Source organism: Lepisosteus oculatus, chromosome 12 (assembly GCF_040954835.1).
Source record: "Lepisosteus oculatus isolate fLepOcu1 chromosome 12, fLepOcu1.hap2, whole genome shotgun sequence".
NCBI classification, from domain to species: domain Eukaryota; kingdom Metazoa; phylum Chordata; class Actinopteri; order Semionotiformes; family Lepisosteidae; genus Lepisosteus; species Lepisosteus oculatus.
The window spans coordinates 1,323,526-1,336,166 of NC_090707.1; the positions used below are offsets into that span (position 1 = coordinate 1,323,526).

The 12,641-nt window shown below is 36.2% G+C and overlaps 1 protein-coding gene across 4 annotated transcripts in view; it reads right to left on the reverse strand.

The window, feature by feature from the left end:
- Positions 1-12,641, reverse strand: part of LOC102685206 (low-density lipoprotein receptor-related protein 1B) — a 461,586-nt gene that overhangs the window by 64,431 nt on the left and 384,514 nt on the right. For all 4 annotated transcript variants that reach the window (XM_015358626.2, XM_015358625.2, XM_015358624.2 and 1 more), the window contains 6 exons: positions 12,381-12,569; positions 12,044-12,192; positions 11,633-11,726; positions 10,041-10,157; positions 8,349-8,468; positions 6,829-6,948 (listed from right to left, as the gene is read on the reverse strand). In XM_015358626.2, the coding sequence (XP_015214112.2) occupies positions 6,829-6,948; positions 8,349-8,468; positions 10,041-10,157; positions 11,633-11,726; positions 12,044-12,192; positions 12,381-12,569 (789 nt within the window). The remainder of the gene's footprint in view (positions 1-6,828; positions 6,949-8,348; positions 8,469-10,040; positions 10,158-11,632; positions 11,727-12,043; positions 12,193-12,380; positions 12,570-12,641) is intronic.

Here is a 12,641-nt window from a genome sequence, read left to right on the forward strand (position 1 = left end):
CTTTCTGAAGACCTGTTCAGCTAAGTTTTTAAACTTCACTTGTGACAACAACACATGCACAGAGAATTCTCACCCTGACCAAAGCTACTTCTCCTCTGTGCATTGTGTTGGAATTGCCTTATAATATACATCCTAGTGCCTATTAACATACATAATGAGAAGCACTTGCACAATGGAGTAATCGCAGTATTCACTACAGTATGTTGTGTTACAATCTCTTAAACTGTCCGCAGTGAAGTTGTGTTGCTAATTCAACTGAAACGACACTATTACATCACAATTTTCTAAAAACATGTAACACTTTTGTCATGATCAATTAAACAGACGATTTGTTCAATTGAGTATTTAGAGATCATTCAAGACTAAAATCTAAAGTTCTTCAGCCTTCAAGGAAGAGTCTTTAAAATAGGTGATCTAACACTAACAGACCCCCATTTTAAGTTCTGCTTAGTTCTCAGGGTATTGGTGTACTACTGTACTTTATTTGTTAACAAACAATATTTTATGAAAAGCAATGAATGAGAAATGTCTAAATATTGATAGACTTAATTCCATTTCATTCCAATATGTTTCACATTGGTTTAATAAACCAATTGAACAATTATATTTTACTTATATAAAGTAGTGCCATTCAATGTCATGCATCTTATGGTACTTTACAAAAATACATTAATAACAAAGAAAAGTAAAAAGTTTCAAGTTTTAAAAATGTTCACGGATTCAGAGTTTCTTAAGGAAACATGAAAAATTCCTCAGCTTTGGTGCACAGACAGAGAAGGCTCAGTCTCCCACAGTTTTCAACATGTTCTCTGGCAGTTTAGAGAACTGCACTGACTGAATGTAAGCTACAGTACAAAAAGTGTGTGAATCCATATGCAAAAGGTCCCTCAAATATGGCACAGTGAAAATTCACAATATAAAGCTTTACAGCAAGATCTTGAAATGAAATCCTATCTGTATTTTACAAACAACCAGAGTAGTGACTGCAGCATGACACTCCAAGCAGATTTAGATTATGTGTGGACAAAAGTTGATTTTTTCAGTCGGTATTTGGAGATCCCTGCTAGCAGGCGCTATGCTACTCAATTCTAGAAAAAAAGGAAGCAAATACAGCTTTCTCAGCATTAATCATAACCAAACAGGATCTGACTTGAGCAATGTTACATCAATGCAGAAGGATAATTAAACGGCATTCCAAATACAGTGTTGATAGCTTAGAGTAGGATCAGAAAGGACACCAATGTGTCTGACTGGAGCATTTGGAGTCAATTTAAAATGATCAAGTATGAACAAGTATGAATTTTAAATTTAATAATCTAATATTTAGAACCAACTAAAATACACTGTATTATCAGTTTATAGAACCCTCCCTAAAAGAAGCCCAAGATCAATGTCCTTGTGGAACAGATATACCCTTTAATAATCTTGAATTATTGGGGAAAGTATACAGTACATAGTACAGGCCTGGTTAGGGTCCAGTCTGAACCCTCAGAGATTTACTGTATGTTTTACTCAGCACATGCATTAGAAAGAAATATCCAGAAGAAAACCAGTCAAAAAGCAATAATCTCATTTTATTGTCTTTGTTCATTCTAAATTCTGAAGTTGTAGCACACACAGGTCTTCTCTAATACCACTTATATAATATATATATATATTATCCCTAATGTTTAATGATGAGCAAAAATAAAACTCAATTATTTATTTTAAACACAGGACCTGGGATGGTTTTTTTTTGCCTTCAAAAAAATGAAAACAAATAAAGAAAGGAAAAATGAATCTTTTATTTCCACTATCACATTTACTTACTGGCAATGGGAGATAGGGTATGTATATGCTGGTAAGGCAATAAAATGTGTATTTTTGCACACTTCTGGTGTGTACTTATGACAGGTTGACAAGAACGTATGTGATCTTCACTTCACTGATGGGCAGAAAGAAAAAGAACAAAAAGAAAAAAAATCAAGCAAATACAAGAGAGAGCTAAGAATTTCCCATAAGTCTCCGAGTAGTCAGAATTCACTGAACGACAGCTACCTCTGCCTATTAGATCAGCTTTTTCCATAGCTGGTCAGTTTGAAAACCTAAGGGGTCCTTTTATTTTGCTGGCAAAAATAGATGGAATTGTGTTGTCTGCGTCTGAAGTATTATGGTCAGTATAATGCCCTTGACTTGTTGGTTTGTTAGAAAAAAGTGTTACTGCTGTGAAAACAAACGTAATGGTTGAATTTATAGGATATTGGAGATCACCTGCGTTTGTGATACTTTGAGAAACTAATAAAAAAGTTTGCTTATGGTAATAAAAAGTGTAGCATCAGCTGCACAATTAAAGGTTAAATCACATATGAATCTAATGGCTTAAATAAGCTTAGCATACAATTTCTAAACATTTGACCGTTTGACCATTTGACCGTTTCATCCAAGAGATAAGTCATGTGAAGCCATATTTCTGAAGTGTTTGGTCTACAAATAAAATATAGATGGTAAACAACAGGACCCAACATAGACTCCTGAGGCACAATACTACCAGCATAGTTTAGGTTTTTAAACACTGACAGCACACAGATCTTAAACAGCACCAGAGTTAGCTGAAAACCTAATTACATCTTATTCCATGGGTCTGATGCAAAGAACAAGACACAAGACATAGACGTATAAAAAAAACATATCGAGACATATTGTATGATAAACAGAAAATTAATACATAATACAAATGTTAAAAGTGTACAAGAATAATGTTCAATTTATAAATATATCAAAGATTGCAAAAGTTACATTTGACAAACGCTTATCAAGATTAGCCATTAAAAGAGACAACAGAAGATTCATGATTACAGCACTGATTTGCTTTAAGCTATGTGTCAGTTTAGTTTTAATATGTTGTAAAATTAGATAATTGTTTAATACTAGGTGGTTGTGTAAGCTTGATGCTCTAACTGAAAACTGAAATTAACTTCGTAGTTGTAGAGTGAATATTTACAGTAGCAACATAAGACTAATATTTTTGGATTATATGTGAACAGAATTTTTAGTGTTGACAGCATTACTTTATCATTTGCAAAGGCATGTGTAATTAAGGAACTGCACTAATATAATATAGGACAAATACTGTAAGCTTGACTCCAAAAAATCTAGCTTGAGACATAGTGTACAGAATGAGGCCTAAAAATTTTAAAACCACAAATTACATTGGTAAAGGAAGTGAAATTACAACCTACATACAGTACCAATGGAGGGTGATATTTTCATGCAGTTTTCAATAAGAAGGACAGTTTTCTCTGTCAATCAAATATAAAACAAAAAATAAGTTATCAGTAAAAAAGTGAAGGGAAATGGGGGTGACTGCAGAGCTCACAAGGTACGATGTATCTGTTATCGACCGCCCTCCTGGGACTCGCAGGAGTATTCAAGTCCGCTCCACCAGGGGGCGATGTTCCTGCGAGGTGCTTTGGGTGCTGGGAACTTTCTATATGTACTGCTCATGCACTTGGAGGTGACTCAGAGGAGCAGGATCTTCAGATCCAAAGTCTACAGGTATGTGATTGGCACTGCATTAGGCTAGTAAGCACATGACTATATCAGAAAACTGCCTGTGTGCCCCCGGAAAAAATAGAACTATTGCTGCAGGCTCATCTTGACACAGACAGTTCTAATGCACTCAGAGCCTCCTACAAAATATCGTTACAGAAAATGTCCACGCTTGAAATAAAAAGTCAGCTTTTTATCAGATATAACCATGGCATAGTACAGCTGTATTTCCTAATTGTCTATTGAATTAAACCTGAATTTTATGCTCAGTGGCTTCACATACAGTAAACATTTAGAATCAAAATGCAAGATAACAAATGAGTAAGATTAATTCTGAAATAGGAGGAAAATATTATCTAAATTGCAGCAAGTCTGAAGATTAACAGTTAACTTGGTAGAAGCTGTACAAAAAATGTGACCGATTTCAACAGTAAATTAGGCACACTCTGTAATTTGCCATGCAAATTTTAAATTACTATTTAAGTTATTAAGTCATTCATTGTTATGATTAAATGCCATTAGACAAAACAAAACTATAAGGCATTAACCTGCCTCTTGAATTTAACAGTTCAGGGGGACTAAAATGCCACATGACATTCTGTAAATGAATTACCTGTGAACAATTACAAAAAGGTTTATATATGACATAAACTCGTAATGGATTTGGGGAATTAATCACCATCAAAAACAAACAAGCATTCAGTCAGGAGATGGGAGACAAATCAATTTGTAAGAAACTGACACTTTTTAATTATCAACAACCACAGTCAGTGCCCTCTCCTGCATTACTCAATAAGAAAGCTCTTGTTTCTGCACACTTGATACCCAATCAATTGCAAGCACTTCTGCTGCAGGCAAGGCTATCACTTGAAAACAAAAAAATATGATAGCTCTTAAAACATAAAACATTTATACAGTAAAATGACATACTGAAGATGTATTGCATAGAGTCAGGTATTTATATTTTATAAATACAGTATCGTATTAGTGAATACTTTAGTGTTAGGCACTGTTTGTTGTTCACTTATAATGTGTTATTAGCACCCCCTACGATATGGTATCACCAAACATTCCTTAGATTTCTAGAAATACAAAACAGATAAAACAGACATCTGGACAGCAATTGGAGATGGATTCTGACTAATTGTGTTGTGACAGGGGTGTCTTTCACAGAATTCATTCACTTGTTTATGTTGGCATCTGTTGCAGCAAAAATATCTGAATAGCAATTGTATGTCACTAATACATTTTTCTTCTGAATAGTAAATATATATTTTGTGGGTAAACAGATGGCATTTAAAAATATTCACTGATCTGTGGATATACATTTTATAATTAAACCAACAGCAAACTGGCAGAGCAGAAATATTCTGAAAATGTAATGTAATGTGAAGGGAAGCCCCCATTCTAAATAAAAAACAATATCCTTGACTTGAAAAGTAAAGATTTTAGCTATGAGTTACAATTGAAACTATAACCTTGCTAGTATTCAAAATCACGCGAAAGCTATTTGAAGAGATGGTTGTTAGCTTACACGTCATGTGTAGTTGAGGTGCTACCATCTCTGTTGGTTTTGAACCATATTTTTCACATTCATTGTAAAATGCATTGTTTCATTACCTGGGATCAAAACAGAACTTTACAGGATATTTGCCAATGTGCATCTTGTCATGAATTAAAAAAATCAATAATTGAAATAATGCTAAGAAACAGATGTTTTCCATTTGAAGGAAAAGTTTCATAAGTTAAACCTAACATACACTGTAAACACACTAATGCGCACCATTAAATCTTCCTTCACTGCCTTCACTGCATGCTTCACGGGTGGGGAAGGCATTTTACTTTCCATGGAGGCTCCCACCTGAAAATCCCTGGGTGTGAGACCAGTCTGCAACATGTTAAAATGCACTCACACACAGTGAAGGCTGCAGTGTGCTACAGTACACTGAGAAACACAGTTCTGAAGTGTTACTCCAAACACATCCAGGTCAAGTTGATCGTCATCTGATTTTCATCGTTTTGGCCCAGTGAGGATCTCCGAGTTCGGAGCTGTGCGGGAACTATTTGACATTATTTTATTACAAGGGCACCGCAGCCTGGGAAAGAGGTGGCAGACACTCGTGGATGTGCAAGGAACTGTGCTGAACAACAGAACAGTCTTCCCCATCTGTAAGGCTGACATTATAGATAATTCAGCAATTCACTTGATTTACATGCATTCTCTTCTACAGTATATACAGCATACAGTAACTGTGTGTTAACAGAATTTGTTGAATTTTGTTTGAAAAATTATACAATTTTATAAACACCACTTACAGACTGCACTGTACTTCTGCTGAATGGATATTCATGAGTGACAGAACGCATATTACAAAATAAAGAAATTCAGCATACAGTACATATGATACCAAGAAGTGCCTAAAAAGATTAACCTATTTCTTTCTATTGTCCATTCAATCCATTTATTGTAGACTGGGCAGTTTGGAGTAGGGAAAATAAGAACATAGGTATAATTTAAAAAAATTGTAAATAGTTAAACTAATGTCTAAATTAGAATATGCATGTATGCATGTACTGTATGCATATATTATAGGAAATGTACGTTATAGGAAAAAGGTGAAACTGAAACTAAAATACATTTAATCAGATTACGCATATACTGTACTTTAATGTCTCTAGATAAAATTCACGGACCTGACATTCCACAGATATTTACTCTAGAATGTCAGTATTAAAAGCAATGACTGACATTAAAATGCTAAGGTCACTGCAGTAGCCAGACCTACATATGTAAGAGGAAAGACAATGGGAAAGATGTGTTAAGCTAATTCACTAGGTGCTGGGAGTAATATATTTTTTTAGGTATATACAGTACCTTGCCCCAATAAGAGACCACTGATGTCCCCAGTTTCAAAGGCTCAACAAACATAATGGTGTAATTTGTTAAAGGGCAGAAAGATTGCTGCATTAACACCTTGAACTAAATGTGGTGTCTATAATGTGTTTACCAGCACATACAGAGATAAATGCTGTACTTCTCAATAGGGCACTCTGCCCATATGGCTTCACATTTGTCTGTTGGCACCTGATAAAATGACAAACACAGGGCAATCACCAGGTAACATGCAGTCCAATAATTAAAGGTTATGAAACCACTCCCAGCCTTTTCCCTGCATTTCTGAATAAATTATAAAAGAGCAGCTTGCTGTCCCACTGGTACCAGGGAACAGATTGTTGGTGGAGGACTGTGTTTAGTGAACTTCAGGTTCTCTGCGCTTGTATTGGCACAAGTCCGCTTACCACAACTGGCCTCATCGGAGCCATCAGCACAATCAGGATCCTCGTCGCAGACCCACAGCCTGGAGATGCAGTGCTTTGTGGTCTTGCACTGAAACTGCTCAGGCGAACAAGTGTTTTCCGCTGATGGGCAGTATTCAGATTCAGACCAGCAGCAAATAAGGGAACAGAATGCAAAGGAAACCAATATGATGTGATATTAAACGACAGAACATGTATTTCAGAATTGAACATTTCATGTGAGGCTTTTTTAATCAAAAACACATAAAATAAATGAAAATTATATTATATCTCACATACAATGCTAAATCATTAATAAGAAATGAAAATATTAAAACTTTATTAATGAGCAGTCATTTTAGCAATATGTATTTTATTATTTTCATGTACTCTTATAGTACAAATCAATTAATGAGTGATTGTATTTTCATTTCTGAAATGCATTACTTTTCTTTGCAATTGCTCGGAAGACTTGGCCAAATAGGAAAATGTCCATACTTTCTGTAGAATTTTTTTTTAATGTACTGTTATGTTGTAAGCTTTAATGAAAATCTATAATTAAGATCCTTAGTAGAATCTCCCATCTTTGGTGCAGTACAACTATTACATAAACTACTGGTGTACATAAACTACTGCTGCATTTGGTCCTGTGTCATAGTCTAATCTGCACCCCTGGCTAATTCTCACTGCTGTGCATTTTAACCTGGCACATACTCATCCCCTAGTGACAGTTAGCCTAGGCAAAGCATCACCCCTTTAGGACAACTGGAATCCCAGGTGAGATCTCACCCCACACTGAACAGCACACTCTGTGCAAACAGCCACAGGCTGCGTCTCACACTGGAGCATGTGCTTCACATGTTTATGGAAATGAACCTACTGGGGTAAATTTGCCAAGGCTTTAAATCTCAGGTGCTGAGCATTAGCAGAGGGGTGAGAAGGAGCCAGGCATGAAGAGTAAACAGAAATTTGTTTTAATACTTAATTTTTTAATCTTTGCACTTTTTGCACCAAAATATACTTTTAATCGTTATTAACACGAGTCTGTCCCTTGAGCATCTGTCTAAATAACACTTTATGTCACATATCACCTCAACATGTCAGCAATACAGAGGGACTGAGAATTTCATTTAGCTGAACAATAGGGAGAGAAAAATTCTTCAGTATTAAACTCATCAGTATTACAGCAGACAGATTAAAGAAAACCAAACCTTTCATAAACTCTTCTGATCTGCTTTGTACCAAAGATTCAGTGGCAAAGTTTAAAATCTAATATATGTCACCCTTTTACTTTAAAAGAATGAGCTCCAATCTACTGACCCGTGAAACAGGTTTAGTATTCTCAGTTTAGGCCCTTACAGCTTTCAGTCACATACTGTAGTATGTGTGTGTTGTCCATTTTTTTTCTATTAAACAAACTGGCAAGGTTTATAAAAAGAAGAAAGCCTGTCTATCAGGCACTCAGCTAATCTCCTTAAGATTAATGAGAAACAGAAAAAACGGAAAGGGAAAAGATCTCTTACGACAATCTGTTTCATCCTCCCCATCTCCACAGTCATCCTGTCCATTGCATCGTAGATTTAAGGGGATGCACTTCTGTTTCTGTGTACATTTAAACTGACCCGAGAGACACATGTAAGTATCTGAAAATAAAAGATAGCATATTGATGTTAAAATAAAAAATGAAGCAACATTGTTTTGTTTACTTCAAATAAATTAATATAACTTGATGAATCAGGAACAGTAAAGATGATATAAAAATGGGACTTTATGCCAGTCATTATTTCAGTCTTTGTTTTAGATTTTAGAAGTTAAAAAAGAAGCTTGATTTTTGGGCAATGCTTTAACACTTTAGCAGCAGCCATATCACCCTGCAACTCACAACTGCCAACTCCTCGAAGCTCAGCAGGTGTGAGTCTGGTCAGTACCTTGATGGGAGACCTCCTGGGAAAAACTAAGGCTGCTGTTGGAAGAGGTGTTAGTGGGGCCAGCAGGCTGTGCTCACCCTGTGGTCCATGTGTGTCTTAATGCCCCAGTATAGTGACGGGGACACTATACTGAAAACAGGCTCCGTCCTTCGGATGAGATGTGAAACCGAGGTCTTGACTCTCTGTGGTCCTTAAAAATCTCAGGGCGTTTCTCGAAAAGAGTAGGGGTGTAACCCTGGAGTCCTGGACAAATTTCCCATTGGCCCTTACCAATCATGGCCTCCTAATAATCCCCATCTATGAATTGGCTCTCCTCCCCACTAATAGCTGATGTCTGCCGTCGCATCATCCAGGTGGATGCTGCACATAGGTGGTGGTAGAGAGGAGTCCCCATTACCTGTAAAGTGCTTTGTGTGGAGTATGCAGAAAAGCGCTATATAAGTATAAGCAATTATTATTATTATTATTATTATTATTATTATTATTATTATTATTATTATTATTATTATTATTACATTCATTTAACAAATTCACAACATCCAGTACAAGTGGCAGTTCTGGATAGCTGTGTTGGGGGTGAAACAGACTGTATCAAAAGGTCATACAAATGTTATGTATTACAACTATTTGCTCATCATCTAAGTTTTTAGAGGCGATATAGATGGACACCGCTTCTCACAAAAATAGGGATGTACATCCCTCCATTATTAACAAGTAATTTATTCATGGTAAGAGTCGTACAGTAGCACCAAAAAGGTCACCATGGACCAATAGTGCATCAAAGATAATCCTCATGACATTGAGATTACAGAAATCTACAGCTTTTTATGGACTACTGTATGCCTGTTTTTTTTTTTTTTTTTTGATGCAGTGGCCCACGCTAATTTATGCTACTGTCTCTTTTATCCAAAGAGACTTTCATTTGCACCCATCTGTACTGCTAGGCATTATGCTGGAGCAAATCAGGTGAAGCACCTTGCAAAAGAGTACAACAGCACTGTCCCATCTAGGCATTGAACCCACATCCTATGCATTATCATATCCACTAACACTGCCCTATATGCTCTCTAGCTATTCATTTAGCAATATCCACCTCTGCATTCTTTACCAGGGAGAAAGTTACACAGTAACATGTACATTTAAACCAGCAATCTGAAGAAGAAAGAAGGTTATTATAAAATCAGGAAAATCATGTTGAACATAGCTGAAAACAAGCTGCAATCAGTCAGGTAGATAATCTGTACAGAAAGAGATGACATTTTAAAAAATGCGAGCATTGCTTCTTACCACAATTGGCTTCATCAGAATTATCCCCACAGTCATTCTCTCCGTCACATATAAAAGGAGGAAGGGCACAGAGCCCAGTTCCACACTGGAAGCGCCCAGGCTGACATATAAATTCAGCTGTAAAAATGAAACTGACATTAACCCCAGTTGACTTTATAACCATCTCCATCTGATGTGTGAGTCACTTTCAGTGGAAAACAATGTAAGAGTAGAGAACTAGTTCCCTGTAGCATGTGTGTGATGTGGGCTTGGTTTACATGTGTTTTACGTAGTAATGTTACTTATAGTTAGATGAAAGATCACAGCTGTACACAACACCTTATGAATCACTAGGTGGCGATTGCATTCCAAAAATGTGATCTCTGATCTTCCATCTATCTTTGCTATAAAATGAATAGACATTTTAACTAGTGGGTAAGCATGTACTGTACACATGCGTGTACAGTATTTTAAAAACTAAATAGAATAGATGAATAAACAAAGTATTGGTAGTTCATTTAGACAAGTGTCCAGGATTCTTATTTTTAGAACAATTTAGCACCATCAAACAGGAAGTAACGTTCTTGCAATATACTCGAGTGCTTGTTTAGGCCCTAAAGAATTTGCTTTGTCAAAGACATCATATCTGTTTTTTTATTTTCCTTCCACAACAAATTAGGATTAAGTCATTTGACATAGGCCTTTCCAACTTTAGTAATGCTTAATAATAAGATTCCTTCTGAAAGAATAGAAATTAGAAATGAGAGGTAATCCAAACATACACTAAAATTGACATTATTCATAATCATAGTTCCTTGCGTTTGTGTACGGGTGAGCAGGTGACACATGGCAGCCGTTCTTTGCCAGCAGCCAGGCTTTCCCAGTTTGAGAGACTCTGAAAAGGGCCGACATACCGAGTACAATATTTTCAGGTGCCAGCTCAGGTATGCCTGACAGGACTTGCGGACCAGCTGTGGAGGGTTACTCATTTTGATATTTTAAAGTTTCAAAGAGCATATGAAAGCAAAAGAGCATGTGGAGCCTATGGTTGTGTTTTAGAATTCATATTTATGGTACTATCTTTTAAAAGCACAGTTGCCATGTTTATGTCATACTAAATAGTTAGAACTGCATTAAACAATTATGTAACTATGCTTTCTGATATATACAATATACTTGATTTGTTCTAAAATAATAATAAAATGCTTCAAAACTGTATTTCCTTTTTTTGTTCTGATGAGTCACTTTTTGGCACACTTCAGAGATCTGGCCATTTGATTAAAAATCTTTCCCACTAAACTAATACAGCACAGTGACCCAAAATGATCTTTTTTAATCAAACTTTAAAAAATAAGTAATTACAGTATGACCCTTCTTTTAACTTTGAGCAAGGAGCTCCTGCTAATTAGACTGAGAAAAAAAATAGTCTTCTGTGATATATGATATATCTACAGTATCAATCATATATGATACATGTGTAGATATGACTATCTAAATTACTTCATACAACATTCATATACTTTCTTTGGAGATTCCATCTATTTTCATCTATCAGTTCATCTACCTTGCCCCACGAATGGATATAGTATATAAAGTTACACAGAGTTACTCACGACAGTCCTCTGGCTCATCTGACCCATCGCCACAGTCATCCACTGTATCGCACTTCCACCAAAAGGGAATGCATTCATCAGTCCCACAACGAAACTATACACCAACAAACCACAGTAAAACACGATTGTAATCATATCAAAGCATATATTTCACAAAACCCATTGCTGTGCAGAGACTTTTTTTCAACAAAAGAAATAAAAGCAGGGGAACCACAGGCTTATTTACAGGTATAAATCTTCAATCAAACATCTGCTTGATCAAACAAGGCCACAAAAACTGCTTTTATTTGATAATAAATAACATCACTTTGCATCTTCATCCTCCTAAAACCAGGTAATAAGAATGCACTGGTCTGGATATCATAGAAGACTATAAGCAATTGAAAATGATGGAAATGTTCTGACACAAACCTGACTGGCTGTACAGTTGGATAAGCAGGTCCTGTTATCAGCAGCAAGATAGAAATTTGTGGGACAGGCACATTTATAACCTCCGCTGGGAGACAGCAAACACAAGTGACTGCATCCTCCATTTGTTACTTGACACGGGTGTTTAGGCACTGTACATTTGGATGGAAAAAATAATAATTTTAGCCTAGTGCTTTAATGTTACCTTAAATACAGTATAAGTTTTAAAATGATATTTATTGGTATACAGTAATCTTCCCATAGCTATTTTTAGATGAGACTGAATTCTACCTGTTGTTCAGCTCTGAAATTTGAACTAATAGAATAGAAAGGCGATTACCATCAGGCTGCCTGAAGGGATGGTACACCTGTATGTCTGTTATAGCTTGCCAAGAGCTCAGCAGCGATATGCTCTCCGCTCCCGAGGTCTTGTGCGCTCGGTGGAGAGATTTGGATTTCCCATCTGTCCAATAGACGTAGTCTTCAAACAGTGTTAGCCCCATCACCCCTTGAATGTCTTGATTAGGAACTGTAATAGGAGGCAGCAAGATTAATCATCAGCTCTGGAAAAAAGCCAGATGGAATATTCAATACTGCACGG